Source organism: Epinephelus fuscoguttatus, linkage group LG15 (genome assembly GCF_011397635.1).
Source record: "Epinephelus fuscoguttatus linkage group LG15, E.fuscoguttatus.final_Chr_v1".
NCBI classification, from domain to species: Eukaryota; Metazoa; Chordata; class Actinopteri; order Perciformes; family Serranidae; genus Epinephelus; species Epinephelus fuscoguttatus.
This window is the reverse complement of record NC_064766.1, coordinates 31,369,947-31,395,403: the sequence shown is the minus strand read 5'-3', so window position 1 is coordinate 31,395,403 and position 25,457 is coordinate 31,369,947. Positions and strand designations below refer to the sequence as shown.

Below are 25,457 nucleotides of genomic sequence, written 5' to 3'. Positions count from 1 at the left end.
AAACTGAGATGATGTCATGGCAGAAGCTGGCCCAATAATGATGCTGATGGTGATAATGGGAAGTGTCATTATGGTGGTGGTGGAAAAGATGATGATAATGGAAATAGTAGTCATGGGGTGATGATGAGGATGACATGACAATATAAGCAGATGACAAATTTGATGCTTTCGGTGCTGTTGGTGAAGGATGGTGATGATGACCTTGCATTTTCAGTCAAATCCTTCTCGTATTGTCCCTTCCTATCAGATTCAGAGTCGAGTTTCTGAATCAATATTTCATGCATGTTTGCTAGCCCGCAGTGAAATTTGTAGCGGTTAATAACTGTGACCATTATGTCTACACAGAGTCAGTGCCACCCTATTAAGGCAGATTAAACAACCAGTTCATCCTCTGTGGCGTTGTTCGCACTGTGAATCACAATGACTTGTGCACCGGGTATTATCTGCAGCACAGGGGAAAGAATATGGACAAGGAATGAGGGAGCGTGGCGTGTTAAATTGCGATTTAGAGAGGAGAGATGGGAGAGGAGGATGAGAGGCAGGAGAAAACAGATGGACAGAAGGTGCGGGTGAAAAAAGGGGAATGCAGAGGAAGATACATAGAGAAAGAATTAATCAAGCAGCGAGAGACAGGGACTGCTGCAGCAGCGACGTCACAGACAGCTTTGGAAAGGTTTCCCCCCTTTATCATGTCTCATTACTCAACAGGAGGTTAGCGCTGATAAGGAAAACTATCTACTGGGCATTAAATAGCCTTTTTGAACACAAGGGTAAAATGTGCAACACAAAACAATTTCATTTGTCAAGTAGCAGACTGTGAACTGTAATTATGTGACGTGGAATCTAATGTTGCTGAGAGTAGTTAATGTCGGTGAAGGAAATCACTGTTCTTCATAGATGCAGGATTTGCTTTCAAGCTGACAGATGCTCCACACTGTGGGAAATCCAGGTTCAGGTCAGAGGTATTTATCAGTCTCCTCAGTGCAGTGTCACGGTGGCTCATCTATTTCAATATGCACATACCTCCGTATGGAGGTTTGTGTCTTAGCAACAGAGTTTCAGAACTCTATTATAGGTTCTTACTGGAGCAATTAAAGCAGGGTGGTTTGCCTCAGGGTAACAGCGTTATCACCCATTGGGGATTCCAGCCGAGAATGTAACAGTTCTAGTTGACGCTTTTGACTGACACACTTTTAAATGGGATCAACATGGAGGAAGTCGCAGCCTTGGAGGTGCTGGTGACATTAAAGGAATGTTTGCAGCTTTGTCCAACTGTGCAGTTACCTCTCCAGAGCGTCATAGAACAATAAAATCAAGCCGAAACAGGGTTTACCAGCAGGCAAAAAGGCTATAGAAGATGGAGAAATGGCAACACCCTGAGCTGTTGTTTTAGTTTTTCTAAAAGGTTGTGTTTGTGAAAACAGTTGTGTAGATGTGTAATGTTTTCTGGTGGCTCTGGAGGACGCTTTCCAAAATAACCCTGATAAAGTCATCAGGGGTGTTTGAGACTTCAAGTCTTTAGAAGAGAGCTACTCACGAAAAGTGATGCACCACAATTCATATATAACCCACAAAATCATGAGCCATCAATTTGTGTATAACCCACTTAATTGTAGAGGTTGCAATCACGTGACCAATGCGCTGAGAAGGAAGGAGTCTAAGGTCATATAAAGACCAAGAGTCCTCACAAGGACGCAGGTTGGGGTTGGGGTGGTGGATGGGTCAAACAAACACAGGGCTTTTCTCCAGGAGACTGGTGTTCAGAACCACATGAGACCAAATGAAATTTGAGTTATTATAAGGTACGTCGACACCATGTTTATTTTCCTCAACCAACTGTCATAACTTTACTTGCAGAAACTTAACCTACATAACTTGGCGTTGAGTAAGCAACTTTACGCTGAGCACCCAACATCATTCATGGAGCACTATTTTGTTAGATGCCATACAAACCATTGTATGAGGATACATTGCTTTTCTAGTCTGGGGAGGAAAGACGTAGACATTCACCAGGCAAAGAAGGGCTCGCAAATGACTCTATGGAGTTGTGTTATGGGAAATGTATCATCTTTAGATCTTGACCAAGGCGTTATCTCAGGTTCTAAAAAGTGAAGTCAATGCAGAGGTGCTCTGTTCTTTCTAATGGTCAGCAGGGGGCGACTCAAGCCCATAAGAAAATATATCTTTTCACTTGAGTTATTACCTCAGTAAACATTTTCCTAATGAGTTTATGGTCTCACTTTTTAGTTTAAAATCTTCTTAAATACAGCATGATAATAATTTTGCAAATTACAAACTCCCATTAAGAGTCAAACAGATGATAAGGTAGGGAATGCTTTAGGGCTACCTTGTAATTGACAAGTCGCTACCACAGCGATGTGGTGAGGCTGGAAATAGGACAGTAGTGTAAAGTGCCACGGGGTGGTGCATCCAGTGGTGCCGACGTGCGAAACATTGAAATAATAGGTGCATATTTTTTTTTGACTTTTTGATTGTTTGGTTCGCTGCCAGTGTGTTTGGCCATTACAGTTCTTCTAAATAGTCCAGATCTTGAACCATAATAGGAACTAAATTGAAACCTTTGTTTCAATTATATCTTTTTAAACATATGACTCTTGGTAGCCCTTTAAACTCGTTAAAGACGAATTTTGCTGCTGTAAAGAAGATATTTTTATAAAACTAGGCTGTCTATGCAGCAGAAGGACACAAATACATTTGAAATCACTGGTACATGACCAGAGAAAACAGAGGAAGACTGCTGTGGCATTTGCGTTTGCGCAAGAGATAGAAAACCTACAACTACCAGAATGCAGTGCTTCATATCAGACCAATAAACTGCCCCGGTGGTGGGTGACGTAACGCAAGCTTGGCCGTTTGCTTACAGAAAACAATATGGCGACCGGATAGAAACAAACAATCTCTAATTACAGTTAAAAGGTAAGCTAAAACGTGTTTCTGAAAACATTTGAGGCGAGAAATAGGTAACGCATCAACAGAATCTTGGTTTATATTTGTTCAAGACTGCTTAGTTTCAGTTTTATCTAAGTTTGGTCTGAGATTGAGAGGGGCGGGGGGCTCGCTGTCTCAATCTGCTTCTGTGTCAGTGGTGGCCCATATGAAAATGTACAAGTACCACTTGTAGCTGGAGCAACAGCTCCGCACTTAGTGGGTTTGAGCCTGAAGATGAGATGGGAGATGTAGGTGTTAATGTATACATACTACTAGGGCTTCGAAAAGTAAGTAAGTTGGCATTGTTTCATCTCTGAAGGTCATGTACCTAAAAGTTGCAATAGTGTTATGTTGCATTGAAGTTTATAGCGTTCCTGTGCATTACAAGCACTGGAAAAGTCAGGAGAAAAGGTATAAACTCTGGGGCGCCCAGTTGCTCAGTGCGTAGAGCGGGTTCCCCATGTACAAAGGCAGCGTCCTTGCTGGGGTGGCCATTGGTTTGATTACAGCCTGTGGCCCTTGCTGCATGTTGGCCCCTCTCTCTCTCCCTCTTTTAGGCAACAAACTGTCCTGTCATTAAATGCAAAAAGCCCCCAGAAATAATCTTAAAAAAAAAAAGAAAAGGTATAAACTCAAAAACAGAAAATAGTCTTTAAAAAAAAAAAACAAGAACAAAAATTTAGATAATCTTTAAAAAAAGAAAAGGTATAAACTCAAAAACAAAAATAGTAAAAAAATAAAATAAATTAAATAATCTTAAAAAAGAAAATAAAAAAACTAAAAAAATGAACAAAAAATGTAAATAATCTTAAAAAAAATAAAGTAAACTGAAAAACAGAAAATAATCGTAAAAAACAATAACAAAAAATTTAAATAATCTTAAAAAAAAAGGAAAAGGTATAAACCCAAAAACAAAAATAGTTAAAATTTTTTTTTTTTTTTTACAAAAAATTTAAATAATCTTTAAAAAAAGAAAAACCTAAAAAACACTAACAACTTAAACACTTAACAAAGAAAAGTTATAAACTTAAAAACAAAAAATAATCTTAAGAAAAAATAAAAATAATCTAAAAAGAAAAAACAGTATAAACTTAAAAAACAAAACAAATCTTAAAAAAAATAACAAAAAATAAAAATAATCTTTAAAAAGAAACAGTATAAACTAAAAAATAAAAATAATTTAAAAAAAGAATAACAAAAATTAAAATAATCTTAAAAGAGGAAAACAGAAAAACAAAAAAAACTAACAAAAAATCTTAAAAAAAGAAGTTATAAACTTAAAAACAAAGAATAATCTTAAGAAAAAATAACAAAAAATAAAAATAATTTAAAAAAAGAAAAGGTATAACCTCTAAAAAATAAAAAATCTTAAAAAACAATAACAAACTCGATAACAAAAAATAATCTTAAAGAAAACCCAACAACAAAAATTTGAAATAACGATAAAAAAAAAGAAGCTATAAACTCAAAACCAAAAAATAATCTTAAAAAATAGAAAAGGTATAAACTCCACTCAGATGAATTTCATCACATGACATACAGTTTCTCAACATATATAAAAATCACCCCCCTGCTGACCTAGAAAGCAACTTTGGCATCCAAGATGATGGGGCCCTGTCGAACCAATTTTCGCTGTTATCAAATGCAATCAGAAAGATATAAATAAAACTGAGCTGGCCTCGAGGTTCGTGGATGTTCAATGAACCGTGAAATCCTGCATTGTCACATTACTGCTCAGTGGGGGAGGAAAGTAAGACGCTGCGCTGCCTGAATGCTGGTTTATGCTTTATTTCATTGTGCCACTTAACATCTGCTCTGAGATGTCAGTGTTGGTCTTCCTAGGTTCTTCTTTGATGCTGTAATGAAATATAGCCTGTGATTTTTTTTACAGAACAAAGCATGAATTAATACCTCTTATATGATTGTAAATGTTACTGCACTGTAAAGAGGGAATGCGCTATGATGGCAGACAACAGAAAGAGGTTTTAGCAAGTAAAATGCCTCACAAGTCATCACCAGTGAAGTGAAGCGTGTAGGCTACTGTAATCAACCACCATATGCCACTTTAACATCCAGCCTGAAGTAAACCAACACACACACACACACACACACACACACACACACACACACACACACACACACGGAGACTCGCATCAGTTCAGCTCCCTTGACTTCCATTCAGAATATACCTCTTCCTCTCTCTCCCTCTCTCTGTGAATGTGTGGCGCCATAGTGAAAAACACTGCAGTTCTTTCAGCCAGTCAGCCAGAGCCAGCAGCCTATACACACTGTCTCTCTCCCTCATTCAGCGCCTGGCTCACTCTCTCTACGCTCAACACGCGCTGCTCCTCGCCTCCTCACTGCATCTGTCCTCTTCTTCCCTGAAGTGAGGTACCATGCATCCTGCTCTCTCCTCCTCCTCTTCTCAGCTTGTCTGTCACTATTCCAGGGTCCCTTTATCAAACAGAGCATTCTTGCTGCAAAGCCGGGGACCATAAAAGCGGTGTTGCTTGCTCGAGGACTTTGGAGACGGGACAAGGCTGTTTTGCCGGGTCTGAGGACAGCTGCTGGAAAACGCTGCTGCTGCTGTTGCTGTTGCCGCTTCCGCTGGGATGCAGATCTTTGCGGGGCCTCGGCTTGCTGTGTAACAACGATTCCTCTCAAAGTTGCAGGAGGGCACGCGTCAATCAAGATTCCCATCCTTGTTTCTCAGAGAGCGCTGGCAACTCACTGTGTGTAAGAACACTTGTGTCTGTAAAGATTTGTGTGCGTTTTAAGTGGAAGCGAATGCAGTTGTTAATTTGCAAGCGTTTGCTTTTCTGTGAGAGCATGACCTTATTTTTAAGATGTGTGACTGGAGTTGGAGGGTGTCTGTGATTACGTGTGTGTGTGCATGTATCGAAAGCACGGTGTGGTGGTACAGTGTTACTCTCCTCACTCCAGGTGTTTGACTGAAAGGCTTAGCTGTGGCCGGAGGGCGAGAAAGGCTCCCCAGACACCCACAACTCCTCACTGCCCGACAAAGCCTCCGAGACACCCTAAAGAGAAATACATTTTAAAAAAGGAATTAGAGGCAGACTTTGTAAACAGAATCAGATGTAAGCAAGAGGCAAAATTTTTGTTGGAAACGAGATGTGAACAATAGTTTCTGTAGGATGAGGTGAGGAAAACAGGACAGACACAGAAAGGGATAATTGAGATAGACAAGGAAGAAAAACTAGGGCAGAATTGCTCTCATTCTTCATATTGCCATGTCAAAGCAGCGTAGAGATGTGAGCAGAAGATGTTAAACTGGAGGAACGGGAAAAGAAAATACAGAGAGATTTCACAGGTTTTTCTCTCCTGTCTGGTTTAGCTGGACGTTTTCCTCGTATCCTGACACTTTTAACCCTCTCCCTTCTAACCCTCTGCAACACACACGCTCTCAAGTGCTCTTCCCAGTTGGGCGACTCTTTCAGCAACTCACTCAGTGCCTCTTCTCCTTCATCCTTCCCCCCTCCATCTCCACCCTCTCTCCTATACTCAGGTGACCGGCACAGGAGCCCCGTTTCGACACCTCACACACTGGCCAGGACTGCACTGCTGTTATGTCCGATCTTGACGCAACATCAGCGTGAGATTCTTGAGATCTCATGCTCCCATCATTCCTGCCTGTGATTTCCATATGAGATTCAGCAGCAGCAGGCAGAGCTGGCCTGGACCGCTGACTTTTAACTTCACATAAGAACAACAAGAACAAAATCTAACTTCAACGGACAGGGGGACAAAAAAAGACTGTTAAGGACTTTAAGGACACAAACAAAGCCTTGTTTGTCTTGGAGCAGCTCTAGTGGCCTTTGCCAACAGCCATGCAGGTGTCCTTTGCATGTACGGACCACGGGCTGAAGGCCCCACGTAACGGCGAGCACAGCAAGCAGAACGCCACCAGCCCCAACACAGCCAGCCAAGCCCGTGCCCGCTTCCGCACCGTGGCCTTGATAGCTCGCAGCTTGGGCTCCTTCACACACCGCTACCACCACAACCTCAAGGAGTCCACCGCCAAGCTCACTGGCATGAAGTACCGGTACGTAGACTGAGATGGTGGAGACTGTGTGAGAAAGTAAAGTGAGGAAAAAGGAGGGGGTGTATTTAGTTTGAGTTTAATTTTCTCTCCTCTGCCCAGATTATGCTGTGAAAACCTGCCTGAATGTGAGAGAAAGATAAACAGTAACTGAATATGAATGACAACACAATTTCATATGTTAGAACATTGTAGAAAAAGACAAGACTACATGAGTTAAAAGAGCCCTGATGGAGACAATGAAGGTATATGTGCAGTGACAGGTGATGAGTGGGATGGTGTGTGATGCAGATGCACATTTACTGACAACTCTATATAATTATAGGCAACCCCAATTAATCGTGTCTGTTGCAAACACGGATCTGGGACAGTTCAGATTCTTTGGAGTTTAATTTAAATGCTTGCAAATGTGATTTGAAGAGAGAGATGAGATGTTTGGTGTGGTTATGACAGATACAAAAATAAAGAAAAGATAATGTTTTTAGGCACACAATAAGTTATATCAAAAGCTTTTTTAGTTGGGCATGTTGGTTTAAAACCAAATTACACGTGGTGCCCCAATTTCACCTCAGCTTTATTTTCTATAGCACCGTTAAAAAAACCTGCCTCACACAGCAACACTGAAACAACACAAACCAAAAAATAATTAATAAAAAATGAATGATCAACATAAAAAATGCAACACTAAAAATTACAAAAATAAAATATTAAAAATCAACAAATAAGAGTCTATTGAATAAAATAAAATAGAATAAATGCCAGGGATAATAAATAATGCAAAAAAAAGATTAAAACTTAGTAATTCAGGATACAACATCACCCCAAATTAAAAGCTACATTAAAAAGATCACCTTTTTAAAAATACAGAGAGAGCTTGCGTCTCTAATATCCAGAGGTACCGAGTTGCACAGTTAAGGGGCATAAAAACCGAAGGCACTCTCACCTGCTAACTTTTCTTTCTGGTGTAACTACACTAGAAATAGAAATCATTCCATCACATCATAAAATGACCAATAAATCCAAATAAGATAACCTGTTGCAACAATATTAAACTGCTAATATCATGGAAATAAGATATTAACCATAATAATCATACAAGTAAGACAGAGATAAGAGAAAAAAATACAAGATTCTCACAATGAAGTGGACCAAAAATGTGGTGCTGAACATCGATGTCAGCTGTTTGTGTCAAAAGCTGTCCATAAAGAGTGGGTTCAAGGATTTGGGTAGCAAATATGGGAGCATAGGTGATGCTGCAGTGTAGTGTACCATGAGTGTAGGTTTTCTTTCAGCATTTGGAGGGACACTGCAGTTATCACTTAAGGGCGCTGTATGTAAGAATGTGGCCAAAACGGTTACTGCACTCAAATTCAAAATACTGCTGTGAGTCGTGTCCGCCCCCCTCCTCCCCTACAGATTCGAGGTTGCTGGACAGTGGCACGCTGGAGACTGATTTGTTTGCCCACGGGCGGCTGCCGTGGCAGGGCCGCGTCACCGCGTCCTTGATCTTCGATTATCCAGCGGACTGTTCGAGCAAGTCCGGCTTCTCTGCTGCTAACGCTGCTGCCGGATACAGCTGAGGAGGAGCCGGCTGCTAATGCTATGTACCGGGACACTGCTAATGCTGCTTGCCGTGCTGCTAATGTTTGTTTCTCAAAAAATATCAGTTGAGTCAATGACCCACCTGCACATGGGCTACAATGTATGATCGAAAATGAATAACAGTTGAAAGTATTCGACATGTCCATCCCCGTCTAGCTATGATGCTAGTTAGCCAACTTTGGCTAAAGCTTACTTGTCGAAGAGAAGAGTAGCCACTTCGACATCCGATTTCAAATTCTTCTCTGCTTTCAACCGTCTCCACTGTTCAAAAGCATCTCCTATAGACCCTCGCTTTGCCTCGAGTTTTGTCTTGGCGTTTTTGGGAATCATAACGAGGTCGTTTGGGTTTAGTCGCACCGTCAGCCATTGTAGCTCAGTCGTAACTGTAACTGATACTGAGACTCTACTGACTGCGTGACTGGTAGACGGCGGTGGGTGGCGCAACAGGCCAAAACACAAATTCAAAACATAAACATGATTTGCAAACCGTAAATTTTTTTTTAAAATGCGAATATTCTGGCTGTACTATTGTTGTCAGTGAGATCAGTATGTTATATGAACATTATTCCTTAGTCTCTGTGACATATTAGGAGGATTTCATGACTATTTGCTTTAGATTTCTTACATATAGCTCCTTTAATTTCCCGCATTTTGGTGGTTTATTTTGTTATCATAATAATCTGTGTTTCTTCTGCATCAGTTTACGGTTTAAATGTCTTTAATTTTATCAAACTTAAAGTCCTCTGCTACTTTCATTTATTTATTTGGGGGGACAGATGCACATGTTGTGAATACTGAAGGGGGACGTGTCCCTTGCACTGTGAAAAAGGATTTTTGAGGGTGGATGGTACATTAGTCAGCAACTGAAATAACAATAATTTGTAAGTTGTACCTACTCTAAATATTTGGTAACAGTAACAACTGCAACATGAAAAATATCTTAAAATCCCTGCCCTGCAATGTCCGCATGTATCAGCACCCATGCAGCATGGTTAAAGCCAGTTTCACTAAGGGGATAGGAGAGTGTTGAGCTGCATTCAAACAATGTATACTTCTCTTTGGCCGCTGTTACTCAGAAGACATGAAGTATTCAGTCGATCATGGTGTGGACAATTAATTGGTCTTTTAAAAAAATTGACATGATCAGCGTAGTCACTGAGCGGCAAGGTGGTGCAGTGGTTAGCACTGTTGCCTCTCAGCTGAAGGGTTCTGGGGCCGAGAGTTAATATCATTCACTTTGTTTGACTGTTTAGGTGTGTAATGTCTTATAAATGTTAGGTGTTCTTTAGCTAATAAGTTTTAGTTTGTTAAATGAAATCTGCTCAAACAAATTGTGTGTGAATTGCTACCCCACATTTATTGAGTAGATTCTGATATTATCGTGATACAGAAATAGATAAAAAAACAATTTAATGTGTAGGTGACATTATGGATAAGGTAACTCCGCACAGCTCAATAAATCACCTGATACATTCTGTGCATCTACAGCACAGTGTCTCACTGTATCAAAGCTGAGTTTGATCTTTAACGTCTCCTACAAGTTTATTCAAAACCACCAGGATTAGTTCAAGACTCTGACTGCGCACCATACAGTTCTCAGTAACTGTCTGTGACCGTACAGTACATTCTGGAAAGTGTCACACTAAAGCTGAGCAGAGCCGTGCATTGGTGCTCTCCGTGTGTGTGTGTGTGTATGTGTGTGTGGGGGAGTAGTAACAAGGCTGGGCCAAGTAAACAATGCGCTCTTATCTCAGTGAGTGGGCTCTTAACCCAGACCGCAGGAGCAAAATAGTAGCTTTCACCTCACACTGGAGTAGGTGACATCATCGCTGACAGTGTCAGGATCAAGAGAGACAGAGAGTGAGAGACGGAGAGACAGAGGGGATGATAGGGAAGGGGATGGAGTTAGAAGAAATGAAAGAACGAAAACAAAACGGCAGAATTAGAGAGTGAATGTGAGGGAAAACTGGGGCAAGCGGGTCAGTTCACAGAAAAGAGGCAATTAGCAGAATCTCGGCAGATTGGATGCGGAGCAGCTAAATGTGATAAGTGTCTGCTTGTCACACAATCTCATCTCGTTTCCATAACAACATTGAAATAGCCAACTTCAATCTGTTCCCAGCGCCAAACAAGACTTCATTGTGCTTACTGGTTCAGCGCTCACAAAAGATTTTTTTCTCTCCATTAACTGAGAAGATTCATTTTAATATTCTATTGCATTTTTTCATCTCAATCATCTGAACTCTTTCTTTCTTACAGTCACAGATGCAACCAGCAAAGAAGTTTTTTCCCACGCTTGTTTCACTGCTGCTTCTGTTTCCCAGAGAGAGGAACTGATACTAAAAATGTTGCGGTACTGATGCAGGAGTGATGCAAGGTGCATGGCCTCTAAAATGTGTTTATTTTGGTTTGTAACAAGAGGATTTGCTCGTTCTTGTAGCTCCCTCTAAAAACAGGTGGAGGATGTTAGCAGTAAAGCCTCCTCCAAGCCCGCAGCAAATCCCCCGTTTCCACCACGGAGAAGCAAATGTTGGATGAAACATCTTATTTGTTACATCCCCTCTCTGCTCCCTGTTTGTGTGATCATTCCTGCCCTTCTCTCCTCCACTGCTGTATCGCTGTCTCCCTCTTTTTACACACCACTGACCCAGAGCTGTTTAGTTAAAGTAGATGCTCGTGTTGCTCTGGACGCTATCTGACAGGGAAGTAATTAAATCCATGTTGTACAAAGTTTTCTCTGTGTGACAACATATGAGAGCCCTTTTCACAACAAGTGTGTGTGTGTTTGTGGGCGTTTGAATTTGACACGGTGCATTACATACATGAATGCATGTGTGCATGAGATGTGTGTGGTGTTGAGGCTTCGCGCTGAGAACATCTGAAGGCGTAGCAAGTTGAAGTAGGAGATGTAGTGTGCAGAGCGAGCGAGCGAGCGAGCATAAACTAATAATACCACCATCCGCAGCATTTTAGTTGTCATGGCGATATATAGTGTAGCCAAATATAGTGTAGGTCTAATTTTGGTGTCCCCTAGTTGCAACCTTCCACTGCAGTGAGACCTTAAAGATACACACAAGGCCACAAACAGCAACGCGTACAGGCCAAAATATGTGATGTAACAAAACATGCTGTTGTTGCTGGCCTCACAAACTGTGCAGATTATTTCTGGTATCTGGTAGGGAGCCCCTGCTTGCCTGCATTGAAGTTCATAACGGTCATTAGGCAGCAGAAGGCCTTTTGACAGTCCAGGAGGTTTGGGGAAGATTCCACGTGGTTGGTTTAGAGCTGCGCTGCAGATGGGCATGCAAAAATCCCTTCTGTCGGTTCCTTCGGATGCAGGTTTATCAGCGGCCAGCAGAGAGAGGGAGGCTCTTTCTGCTGTGTGTACATCTGTGTGTGTTGACAGTGTGAGTAATGCACAGAGCAGCCATATAAAGTGTGTTTATTTTTTGGTGGCGGGTGCACATGTAATAGCCAGTTTGCATCAGAAATAAGGGCTTGGCAAGATGGTGTGTCAATTTTCTGCATTTATTTTCTGCTACTGTAATCAAACTGTGGATTTTTATAATGACTCTGTAAAATCTGACAAGATGATCTTACTTTTAAAAAATCTAGGAAACTTTTCACTCATGGCCCAGTGCGTAGAATTTAGGGGCATCTGTTGACAGAAATTGTATATAATATTCATAACTGTTTTTATTAGATTCTAATCACCTGAAACTAAGAATCATGTTTTTATTGCCTTCAAGTGAGCTGTTAATCTAAATACGGAGCACGGAGGAGGACTTTTTTAATGTTGTTCTGCAGTGGCTTAGAATGGACAAACCAAACTCTCAAGATTGAGCCATTTGCATTTTCGCGTTGGCCACCATAGTTCAACACGCTTGACACATGGTAGAAGTTTCAGATCTGCAGCCTCACCTTTAGATGCCATGAAATCCCGCAACTAGACCTTTAAGACTAACAGTTATTAGGCCTGCCCCCAACTAAGAATTTTCCTCGTCGACCAGTAGTCGTCATTTAGGGCCATTAGTGGACTTATCACCCGCATGTTTACGATATTAATTTGATTATTAAATAATGTATTTTGAGCCGAGCAACACAATGGTTTGAGTTGAAGGTGTGAGAAAGAATAGTATCAGTAACATTGTTAACACTGTGCTACATTACAGAGAAATACAAAACCGTACTAATGAACCTTCATTAATATAGGCCTATATTTTATCTACAAGTGCACGTCACACACTGAGCGAGCCGCCTGTTAATGACGCTGTGGGCTAATGGGCATGTAGCTACTTCCATGTTTCAGATGATACGTCATGTTTGTAGTCGACCAATGAAGATGAGTTTACATATCACCTTGGGTTCGCCCTTCACCTTCTCAAAATGATCCCACACTTTGGATTTCCTGCCCGACATGTTATTAACTAGCAAACTTAACAACACCATATAGCCTATTCAGTCCCTCCAGGATCTCGTGGCAAAAAAACCTTGAATTTGTAGCCAATTTTGTCAAAAATTAGGATTAAAAATTGCTGCATTTTTATGTGATTTTTTTGCGGGAAATTGCGGCAAATGACAAAAGGAGAAAATAAATGTGATTTTTTTTTTTTTTAACTACTACCTCCAAAAAAGTCATGTAATCACTTGCTATAATAATCATACTGAATATTACAAAAATGGCTGAAAATGTTTTTATAATTCTCTTCTTTAGTTTTGTTTAATTAGTTTCAAAACATGGACTCCAATAATGTTGCAAAAAATCCTCAGTGAATATTGTAGCTCTCAAACCAGATAATGTGACTGTAAAACAACATTAAGCTACATCTTGTGTAAACATAACATTTTAATAAATTCAACACATATTCACTTTAGTTGTTCTTTTATCTCAGACATGTATTAAGGTGTTACAAGCCTTTTTAGGCTTTAGGCTAAACACATTTTGTATGCATTTAAACAGTGCAAATTCTTATGTCAATACAGAGCGTTTCTCCATACTGCAGTGCCATTAGCAGGATTTGATGAATTTGCGATCACGATTTTCTGGAGGGACTGCCTATTTACCTGCAATCCTGAGTGCAGAGCTGATCTTCTTCCAGGTGCTATTTATAAGTGTGTAGGCCTATCGTCTGTGGGACAGATATCAAGCTCTGGGTAGCCCTGCAATAACATGATCAACTTTTCCGTATCCATCAGACTGAATATTTACAGAAGAAGGGAAAGATATCTGTGGGCTGTGATTGGTTTGTAACGTGACTCCTGTCTGACTGCTGAGGGTGGCCTCTTCCTGTATCTGTCCTTTCAAATTAAATTCCCACATGGTCCAGTCATATAAGTTTTTATTTATTTATTAACAAATGAAATCTTGCCGTTTAATGACCTCTCTGGTCGACTGGTCAACTATTAGGTGGTAGCCCTAAATTCTAGTTCACGTAAAAAGTTAACATAGCTTAAGACTACTTAACTTTTTATACATAGTAAGTAAACATGGCTTAAAAGTAATACTTATGTTCACGTACCTTTTTCAATGCAGTCAGTTTCCTACATTTTGTAAGATCAACTTGTCAGATTTAATAGTGCATAACTGCCATGTAGTGGTACATCAGCTACCAAGCAAGATTGTAGTACAGTTTCCTCCTGAGTAATTTCTAAAATCCTTGACAATGCGCTTGAGTATTTTTCTGCTTGACCTCTTCATTTCAGTGCATACCAATGAACAGATACTCCCCCTAAGAGATACAGTAACTGTTATTCTGCACTGTATGTGGTTCAAACTGGTCATTTCAAGGTATCTCACACTTGTCTTGTTGCACAGTTACACACAGTCAGGCTGAATGAAAGTTTTTTGGAGTTAAACGTCCCGTTTGTTTGTGTGAAGCAGCCCCAGAGTGAATGTCATCAGTGCATTCATGGATGACTCTGCTGTGCCTCTAGCTTGATCCTTTTAATTAAAAATAATTTACCTTATTTAATGAACCAATGGGCTGTTAAACCTTAAAGTGAAAGTATTGTTGAAATGACTCTTGTGCCCAGATCTCAGCTCGGAAGTTTGAAAATGAAACTCACCGATGACCTGCAGTGTATTATTGGATTCAATTGGAAAGTACTTTGTTACTATATGTTGAGACCTCAAGGACACTATTACAGTAGTTTGGTGGGGAATACACTGCAGATTGTTTCTACATGCTTAAGCATTTGTCTTCTTCACAAATCATTTAGTGCATTTAGACCAAGTGTATGAAGGCTTGTGTGACTGAAGAGACACAGAGGGCTGCAGTTTCAAACAGCTGCACCGTGTGGACTCATGCAACCTCTGTCTGTTTGTCCACAGACTACAACAGATATTCTGCAGCTGTGGCACTTGCCAGGATGCACCATAAATCCTAATTTGCCTCATTGTTGCTCCCCATGTGTTTATGTTTTTGTTTTGAAGTTAACTTTGAGTATATGTGTGCATGCGCAGGTGCCTGTGTGTGCATACATGCGTGTGTGTTCGCATGACTTCATGCATGCCTGCACTCACAGAGCCCATCATGCTGCTTTCGCTCAGAGACCCGCTGTTTGGCAGTGTGTGCTCTCTCAGTCGCTTTTTTTGCAGTTTTTCATCCTAAATCAAAAGTCTTCATCACCCTTCAATGAAACAGGCGTGTTTTATGTTCTAACATCTTTTACTTTCCTTCATGTCTTAGCCGCCCTGCTGTAATGTGCAGTTCTAATAATATGAGCCAGGGTGTTGCACAACAGGAGCCTGTAGCGTGGAGCTCCACTCTGCCTAAAGACCAAACAAGCCCCCGAGGATGAGATCCGCCCAATCTCTCAGTTAAACAGCCAGGATGTTCTGCATGGATTTTGCATTTTAATTAAAGGTCACAACTAAAATGGTTTTCTGCGAGCATAATGGTTTTATAATAGTGTTGCCTTGCAAAAGCAATTTTGGCTTTTTTTTCTTTAAGTGGCTTCTGTAAACAGACCGTAATCGCAAAGATAATTGGAAGAGATAAAAGTAGAAGACAACACTGCTGCATGTGTATAACAGTGGCACTCATGGGATAAATAGACAATAAATTACCAAACCATGCTTGTTGGCTGGAAAAGGTAAAACACCAAGTTACTAATAAAATGCTCTCAGTAGGGCGCTGATCTACGCCACGCGGCCGCCAGAACTGTTCGCAGCCATTTTAGACAACAAGATTTCCGCAATGCTTTTCAGAAGCATCACAAAAGCAAATAAAAATACACTCCTCATCTATTATAGACAGAGCCACAGCACATTGCGCAGAGCAGATCTATTTCTCCTGCTAACAAGCACATGTGTGAAATATAGATAGCCTACTGTACGATGACATTATGAGGATGAATGTATTTTTTATAAATAAACCACAAATCTTCGACCCGTGTTGTTTAAAACTGGACTTTTAACGGTGTTAACTTTGTCTGTAGGCTACAGCACAACAATGTAGGAAATAATAACCATGAACACAAGTAAAACAAACAAACAAAAAACATTTTACCACATAGCTTTCTTACACTCTTAAGGTAGAGGCACGTATATTGAGAAGAGAGTCAAGGCGGCAGTAGCTCAGTCCATAGGGACCTGGGTTGGGAACTGGAGGGTCCTCTGTTCAAGTCCCTGTCCAGACCAAAATATGGAGCGTGGACTGGTAGCTAGAGAGGTGCCACTTCACCTCCTGGGCACTGCCGACGTGCCCCTGAGCAAGGCACCAAACCCCCCAACCGCTCGGAGTGCTTGTCATGAGCAGCCCACTCTGACATCTCTCCACTTAGTGCATGTATAGGTCCATTTTGTGCATGTGTGTGTTCGGATTGATTGACAAACAGAGTGAAAAATTGAATTTCCCCTTGGGGATTAATAAAGTATATAAATCAAATTAAAAGATGGCAGCAAAGATAACAGATTATGATATTACACTTAACGTCTCGTGTTGTACCTAACTTCAGCAGATCAAATCAGATCAGAGTAGATTGGGTGTGGATTAAATCTGCAGATGTTCTGGTTGAAAATAAGTCCAAACTTTTCTCTTGATATCAGTTTTTGAGCCAAAATGTGGCCTGAAATATACGGTAAGGCTGGTTGTTTTTAGCCCAGCCAATTGACCCTTTACTAAGACCCACCCCTGGACACAGACTGGCCAATAATAATGTAGCATTTGGCCGGCTCACAGCTGTGCTCTGTTGACTCTAATGCAGTCGTTGGTTTTGTGGATTTGGAGCTAAATGTTGTGCCTGGGGCATGTCGTGTATTAATGATACTTGTGCCTGGAGAGGTTGGAAAAAGATATATATTTCTTCCCTGTTCCAAAACTAAAATCAGACCCTGAAAAGTGTAGGGTTAGCTAGCTAGCTACTGAATGTATACACATGCTGCTTTTGCTTTGTAATGATTATAACAGTGAAACAAAGACCGACCCTGCTGTACAGGAACCAGTGAAGGGAAGCAGGGAAACTTTGCTGATATTCAACCAGCTGTGTGTCATCACATTGTGTGCAGGTGAACGTTGTTTGACTTCCCCCAGAGATCCCTGCCTGTCCAGGTGCTTGCAGCAGCACGAGGTGAAGCCAAACACTGTTCATCTGCACACACTGTGATGCCACACAGCTGGTTCGATATCAGCAAAGTCTCCCTTTATATTAATTGTCTTGTGTGGCGATCAGCAGTGATGTGGTGGTTCACTTTTACACTGTGATCTGTAGCCTAATGTTCGGCTTTAGCTTCTAACTATCTTTGTCTTTTTAACCTGTTGTTGCTGCTGAGTCAGTTTGACATCCTGGATATATCCTTCAAACACAGACTGTAGACCCCTTAGTCTGCTGCTCTCTGGAATCACTCTTTCTTTTTTCCAAAACCATGATAATATTTATTCAGGGAGTGCAGTTAGTTACAGCTCCATGCAACAGCTTGTTGGACCATCACAAAGGGGCGGGGCTTAGTGAAAGGTCAATTCCTGGAAAACTTGCTGCCCCTACCAACCTGTTAAGAGGACTGAGGAGACAGCAGTCAAAGACGTTAGTAAACAGACCACGAGAGGTCATAAACGGAATCCGATATTGGCCTCACAGAAATGATGTGAGGTCAAAAGAAAGCCAGTTTGCAGAATAAATTAGGGCTTGGCAAGATTCTTTATCAATATTATCATATTATAGATTATCATCAATATTATCACCATCATCAGTGCAGTGTTAGATTAACATTGCAGAGCAACCATTTCATCTGATTTCCTTCAGAATCATTTCTAAGACCCTCAACAATGCAGTTGAAAATATTCCAGTTTAACATCTTCATTTTGATGCGTGCCAGTGAACAGAAACTAAACCTGAAACAAAAATTCCGTGACATACTTTCTATCAGTGCTGTATGAAGGTTTTCCAGTTACCATGACATGATTTTTTTTCCCACCCCACATCGCTAAGCTCTTCACAACGTTCTGAATCAACCACTTCAGATCTGCCCACATGTTTTTCAATACACGATCAACCCATAGGCCACTAGCTTCAATCGTGTCTCTGCTGAAAATACAGTTATCCTGTGTGAGATTCTCTACCCATCAGTTTGGAAAAAACAAATGTCCGAGTGTTTTGAATAGCCTTTCACATCTCAGTAAAAACCAACATGCATAGAAATGAGAGAAAGTTGAGACAATGTCGACTTTGGCCCTGTGGAAAAACAAAGTGGTGTCCATGCTCTTTATTGCACACACACACACACACACACACACACACACACACACACAATACAAACATGCACATTGTGCAGGGCCCTGTAGGGAGCCGGCTGTCATTTCCGATTTCCCATTCTGCGTCATATAGAATGCTTTATCTGTAGAGGGCGTTTGATCTGCTTAGACTGGGGGCTTGGACTTGCAACTCTGCAAGCCTCAGTCTGTTGCAAGTGTCTCTTGGTTTCTGTCTCTCTTTATATCCGTCCTTCTCTTCTCCATCCCTCTCCCTTCCTCTGACACTGTTGAGCCATGAGGCCATAGGCTTCATCAGGGCTTTGTTTTCCCACAGCATCTCTCCTGAAGCCTTTCTTTCATACTTAATCTATTCATCCCCCCCCTCAAAGTGCTTGATTTCACTTCCCTACTTTCTTCCCACCCACACAGGCCCTGGCTTTGATATTTTTAGAATATGACCCGCCTTTCTCCCCTGCACTGAATTATTTTGATAACAACTTTATGGTTGCCATCAGGAGAGCGTTGGGAACCGAGGAGGTGGGCGTTGTCTAATCCCTCCGCCCATCAAGGTTGGCTTGTGTGGGTTTGCTTAGTCTACATTAATCCCCAGCGAGTGAGGAGTTTCATCTGTTTACTCACAACCTTGACAAAAGTGTTAGCTGACAAATATTGATTTGAGCAATCCAATATCAGGAAATAAATCAGGAGAAATGCCCGGATGTGACTTGAGAGCCATAAAAGTGCTTTCCAAGGAAACAAAAAAACATCCTCCCACAATAAGAGGTCATTCCTCCAAAGATTTAGGCACAATAAACGCAGCCAGATGTTCATTTGATTTTTTTTATTTCAACTGGGGATCCACTAAGAATAGAACGGGCTACATACAGTAGCAGCTCACAGGATGTTCATATGCGCTGACAGGTTTGTGTGAGGGGGCGTCTTCAAATGACTCATTTGTCATTTTACTTCAAGGCTTCTTTTGGGCACCATCCAAGCATGAGGGACCGAACCACGGTCACTGGCTTGCAAACTTGTTTATGTGCAGGTTTGTATAGACAAATTGTCCTTTCCTTAGCGTGTTTATTTTACCATTTACAATATAACGTATAAAGAACTTGCTCCTCTGCATTCTCGCTGCCCTATTTTTCTCTCCCACATGCACACAAGTACCTATTTCTCCTAAACACAGAGTTATTCATTCTCTGACATGCTGTAATCCCCTGAATCATTAGCTCCTTTAGCAATGCGCCTCTGCTGGCACCCACATCCCAGACCTGGACAGATCTATTAATGTGCTATAGCCGGCTGTGTGGTTAATAATCAGGTATGGTCAATGCTGCTGCTTTCCTGGGGAAAATGATACAGCAGTCAGGCGGCTTCTCCGCCAGCTGAATGTCCGCTCTGTTCCTCTCCTATCATTAAGACATCCTGTATGCATTTTAAGCATCACACAAACACTGCAAATATAGCTTCTGGAGGATCTCCAAAAACAAAGTTAGCAATTGTCCAAGGACAGCCAGCTTTATTTGGAACTGGAACATTTTTGCAGGCTTGTTTATTGTGGAGATAGTCTGCATCAGTGTGCCACTGTAAACATGAAAACAGAAGCAATGAAGACCCAAGATAAAATGTACATTTTACAACAATTTCAGGCATTAAAGGGTAACTACAGTATTTTTCAACCTGGACCCTATTTTCCCATGTTTTGTGTCTAAGTGACTAATAAAGAGTAATTTTTGAAATAGGTCCAGTATTGAGTGTGAGTGCTGCAGCTGCTAAACAGGCTGCATGTAACCACTTGGGGCATTTTGTGCACTGTCAGTTTATGTTCACTAAAAGTGCATCTTTTTGTCCCTGATATGTTCAGATTTTTATTCTAAGTGTCTGAGAACATTATACAGAGGATCCCTACAGAGATGGACATTTTTCTGAAAGAGCAAGATCCTTTCTCATTAACCAGAAACAGCCCCGAAATCGCTAACAGCGAACCCACCAGACTCCATTTAACGGAACAGAAATTTTAGTTTGTACAGAGCCAGAATATTTTCACATCTAAAAGGCCTGTTTCCACCAAACACTTTGGGTATGGTACCTTTGGAACCACAAGTAACCCTTCAGACATGGTACCTAGACCCTAGCGTTTCCACTGCATACAGTACTCTTTTGTGGGTGGGGTTGTTGTCACTCACTGCTCCGTCCAGCACTCACTGTATTTCCTCCTTATCAGTCCACAGAACGAGGCTGCACATGCAGTTCACATAATCTGGTCGAAAATTAATATATATTTTAAACATCTGAAGATCCACTTATTACTAAAAGTCTGTCATCCACGAGAGACAATAAAAACTAAGGGAATGGTCAAAGTCTTCATACTGAAATTTAAGGTGTGCTGATGGATTCATGTTGTCAACTCATGCATTGAGTTACATAAGTTAACGTTCCACCTTAAAAGTCGCCGGAGTCAGCCCAGTGAATTAAATTATTTTTCCTCCAACTACAGCTACTGCACGAGACAGCAAAAAATCTTTCATTTTATAGTTACAGTTAACTAATAAAACTCTTCACAGTATGAACAGTGGTTACATGAGCCTCAAAACCAGCCACAACTCAGCCCTGAGCAGAATGACCATCCTGTATTGACCAATCAACAGACTGCAGTGTTCACAGCTCCACCTTTTAGTACCAGATCTGTGTGCTAGGTACCCCAACAGAGGGGGGACCAAAAATGGGGACGGTACGGAACAGTTCCATTGGTACCATCCACAACTTTTCACAGTGGAAACAGAAAAAGCGTAACGAACTGAGCTGAACCGTACCATACTGCTCGGTGGAAAGTATGAATGAATGGTTTATTTCAACCGATCCAGTTATTGATTGTTGGAACAATGGAAAGGTTGGTGGTTTTTATTTTATTGGCTGATTCTAGTTAAACAAAAAGGATTTCACTCTTTAACTAAAAGGTCTGTCTCAGTAGGGGTCCTTTCCATAATATTGTCAGAGACTTAAAGTCACAATCTGAGCAGATCAGTGCTTTGATGACAGTTGCCTGTTAATGTTACATTGCTGTTTTGTGTCTGCCAGCTGCAGCACTCTCACTTAATACTGGACTGATCTCAATAATTGTTCTCATTAGTCACTCAGACACAAAAACATGGAAAAATTGGGTCCGGGTTGAAAAAATACCGAAATGACCCTTTAAACAAATGAGCGACTCACAATAAAAGCAGCCATGAACATTCCTCATCATCAACACGGCTTGTCTTCGGTAGCTCCCCGACAGAACACACACATATCACACTTCTAACCTACAGCACAGACCCTCCCCCACACTTTCATGGATCAGAGCTCCCACTCTATAATACATCAGAGAGACGGAGGATACAATATCCAAACTCCTCCACCATATCAGAGACAAGAGCGCATCCCACGATTTGTGACTGCGGAGCGATCTGTCTCCTGTCATGTTAACATCAGTGTCTTAATTACACAATGAATAACAATAAAAAAATCCATAAAAGTATGAAATCAAGTGTTCATATGTAAACACATTCCTTTATATGTTTTCCTCCTTTATCTTGGCAGCTCAGCTGAACTACTGGCACGATGACTGATGCTTCCCCATGTTGAACACCTAATTGAATTGGCTGAGGGCATGGTTACATAGCACGGGCTAGGATTAGTCCGCCCTCAGCTCCACGGGCACAGGCCATTAGTTGCCAGGCACGAGAAAACCACTGCTGGCATTTTTTACGGCCTCATTTGCTGTAATGAGTAAATGCCTGCAAAACCAAGCAGAAGGCACAATCCAAGGACCATAATTGGAGGTTGTTTCTGTGTCAAGAAATAAGTATTTGGACATATTCTCCTCACAAGATGAAGCAGTTGCTTGTGATGGTGGCTCCACGTGTGCATGTGGCCTCGATGATGCTGTCAAACGAATGTCTCAATTTCACAGCGTTTCGCTTCAAATCGTTTACCCTGTCAGACTGCAGTGCATCACCTTGACGCAGTTTTCTTTCACCTACAGTCCGCATACATCACTCTGTGGGAAGACACCTGTGGTGGCTGGAGGGGGAACAATCTGCTGTAACGGTTATCGCCGCTGTTAAGACGGCAAAGACTTGCAGCACATGAATTCCCCTCTCAGTTGGACATGATGTGGCACAGATTGTAAAACTAGATGTGAAGTGGAGCTCTGAGACACTGAGTCGAGGGTGGCAAGAACTCTGATGTCTTAGTTTATCTCCCATCGTGATAATGAGAGCCAGAAGTGCAGTATTGCATTGCTGCATATCAGCTGGGTGTAAATTAACTGTTATAGAGGAGACATATGTCATTAGATGTACCGTTGCAAAGTTAATAGGTAGAGAGATAGCAGAGAAAGAAAGAGTGTGCGTGTGAGGAGCTATCTTGAGAAATGCTGATATGATACAACCTCAGTGCTTGAGAGCGGGCATGGCTGTCTGCATTTTGTGGGTGAGACAATAACAGTAAAAAGCCGCAGGACTGAAGTGCTCCCTCCTGCAAAAGGATGTTGAAGGCTCCAAGTAAAAGAAGAAGTAATTGTGTGAGGGATGGAGAGGGGGGAAAACAAAGGGCAACACTTGTCAGAAAGTAGTGTACCAAACTTCTCAGTGCAGCACTACAGTTATTGGATTTATTTGTCATGAGTAGAATATGTTTCAGGGTCTTTAGAGGGCCTTCCAGAGAAGGATTGATGGAATAAATCAACTGTCTTCCCATCTGTACTCCCTCACGACCGCAGGTGTGATAAAGGTGACCCTCACATTCAGTGATTCCCCTCTTGATTGAACATTAAAAGCTACCTAGATTGCAGTTACTCAAGGGACACTGCCGACCTTGAACCAGCTTTGTAGCAAAACAGTGGGTAGTACTATGTGTTAACTAGTTAGCGTGCCAGAGTCTTGTTTGTTATCAGAATTAACCGGACAAATAGCTCCTCAACGGCCATGCACCACCATCCACAGAATCAAGCAAGAGCTATCAATCTGTCCGGGCCGGGTGAGTTTTCCCATGTTGAGTCAAACTAAGCTACAGGCTCCACTCCTGGTGGTGCCCTTCAATTCTGAGGACTTTGGTTTCCTGGACTAATGGAATAATGTCGGTGGATCATAAGTTGGCATTGTTTATGGTCGGAATTATGATGGTATCTAATCGTCCTCAACTTCTACCTTCAACTTTTGTGCTTCATTAATGAAATCAGTGCTTTCACCTTCGTCCATCTTGCACCGATCCAAGAATTTCATCTCAGCAGCACAATACGAATGCCCTCAACTGAATTCTGATGAGAAAACCCACAAAATAGAACCAGAGTCCGATTCCATCATTCCTAGCCGCAGTATTTAGGTGACCAGGCCTGCTTTGAACACTGTAATTTTCTTTTAAGTAAATGCTCCAGACCCCGTGGGACACTCAGAGATGCAGGGGCTGGAACAGACGGTAGCTTGCGTCGCGGTTTTCAGCTCGGTCCCGAGATTTAACTGCATTTAACTTCTTTTTTTTGTTGTTGTTATTAGAATTTCTTTTTGGCTATTTCTTTGGCTTCTGCTTTTTATTTGCAGGCTGGAATCGAACCCGCTACTGCTATGGCGAGGACAATGCCTTTGTACATGGGACACCCACCCTAACCACAGAGTTACTAGGCACCCCAAACTGCACGCTTTTTAACTGTAGCCATGTAAAGATGTGCTTTTGGAGCTGGAATTACCACGGCTGCTGGCACCAGACTTGCCCTCCAGTTGATCCTTGTTAAAGGACTTAAAGTGTACTCATTCCAATTACAGTGGATAATTTGCTTGTCCTCTTCCTTCCTGAGATGTGGAGGCCGTTTCTCAGGCTCCCTCTTCGGAATTTAACCCTGAATTCCTGTTACTCATGGACACCATGGTGGGCACAAAAGGTACCAACCAAAGTTGATAGGGCAGACATTTAAATGAGATATTGCAGCCACGAGGGCCAGTGATTGGCTTGAGGTTATCGAGAATCACGAAAGCAGCTGGGGCACCTTGAGAGGCACCCTGCAAGGGTTTTGGGTATGATAAATGCACGCATCCCTGGAGGTCAGCGCTCATTGGTATGTATTAGCTCTAGAATTGCCACAGTTATCCAAGTAATGTTGAAGCGGTCAAAGGAACCATAACTGATGTAATAAACTATGCTAAAATTTCTTCCGTTGGTCAGACCTCCCTGCTTATTTGTCAGCTCAAATTCGCCAGATGATGCTGGCTCTTGAGCTGTTGCTTGAACTGCAGATTGTATTTCCTCATTTTTGTATGCCCAGCACCACTGAAACAAATAGTATTATAGCGGATCTCGAGACAGACATGCCCCCTCGCCTCTTTCTCTCTCTCAGACCAAACTCCAGTCAAACCGTAAAACAAGGCAGGAAGTGGACGCCATACTGTTTTTTGTACTGTAAAAATGGAGACTGAAAAACTAAGCAGTGTTGATCAACTATGAACCAAGATTCTGTTACTGCATTGCCTATTTCTCGCCTTAGATGTTTTTATAGAAACATTTTATCTTACTGTTAAACTGTAATTCAATATTGTTTGTTACCAGCCGGCTGCCATATTGTTTCCTGTGGAAAAAACTGCCGAACACACATTACATCACCCACCAGCGAGAGCATTTAGAGATCGAATTGCAATGTTTATTTACAAAAACTTCAAGGTAGAAAACCTTCATGTCACATTGACAAAATTATTTAGCCAGCACGAAAAAATCAGTTTAAGTGTACGTTATATTTATAATATTTTTACTGCTTTATCTTGCCATCAGACAGCCCTTTCTGACGAGAAACTTTTTAGGGCATGGGAGTTGCTGGTCTACTGCTGCCTAGATCAATTAGTGTGTAAGGTAAAGCGGTGAAAACATTCTAAATATAGCGTACACTTAAACTGATTTTTATGTTTTTTTGGTGGGCAAAATACATGCTCCGGCTTCAGTCCACGGCAATATTACTTAGCTGCTGTACCAGTAGACCCACCACAGGGCTGTAGGCTACATAGGAGTCTTAAAAAGTTGTCTTGTTGTGTTATTGGAAGCCAGAGTAGAAGGAGTCATGGCTCAAAACTTAAATTTAATCACATACCAGCCCCCACTGCTTGTCAACAAAACCATAGACAGCTATG

At 41.5% G+C, this 25,457-nt stretch overlaps 1 protein-coding gene across 10 annotated transcripts in view; it reads left to right on the top strand.

Annotated features, from left to right (window-relative positions):
- kcnab1b (potassium voltage-gated channel subfamily A regulatory beta subunit 1b) overlaps positions 1-25,457 on the top strand; it is a 62,890-nt gene that overhangs the window by 2,577 nt on the left and 34,856 nt on the right. Inside the window, exons 1-3 of one of the 10 annotated variants that reach the window (XM_049599151.1) lie at positions 2,884-2,937; positions 5,399-5,685; positions 6,476-7,012. The exons of 1 other annotated variant lie outside the window; for it this stretch is intronic. In XM_049599151.1, coding sequence (XP_049455108.1) covers positions 6,798-7,012 — 215 coding nt within the window. In that variant the 5' untranslated portion in view covers positions 2,884-2,937; positions 5,399-5,685; positions 6,476-6,797. Of the gene's footprint in view, positions 1-2,874; positions 2,938-5,182; positions 5,686-6,475; positions 7,013-24,885; positions 24,997-25,457 lie in introns of those variants that run through there. 8 more of the 10 variants (XM_049599150.1, XM_049599148.1, XM_049599147.1 and 5 more) reach the window with 8 other exon arrangements.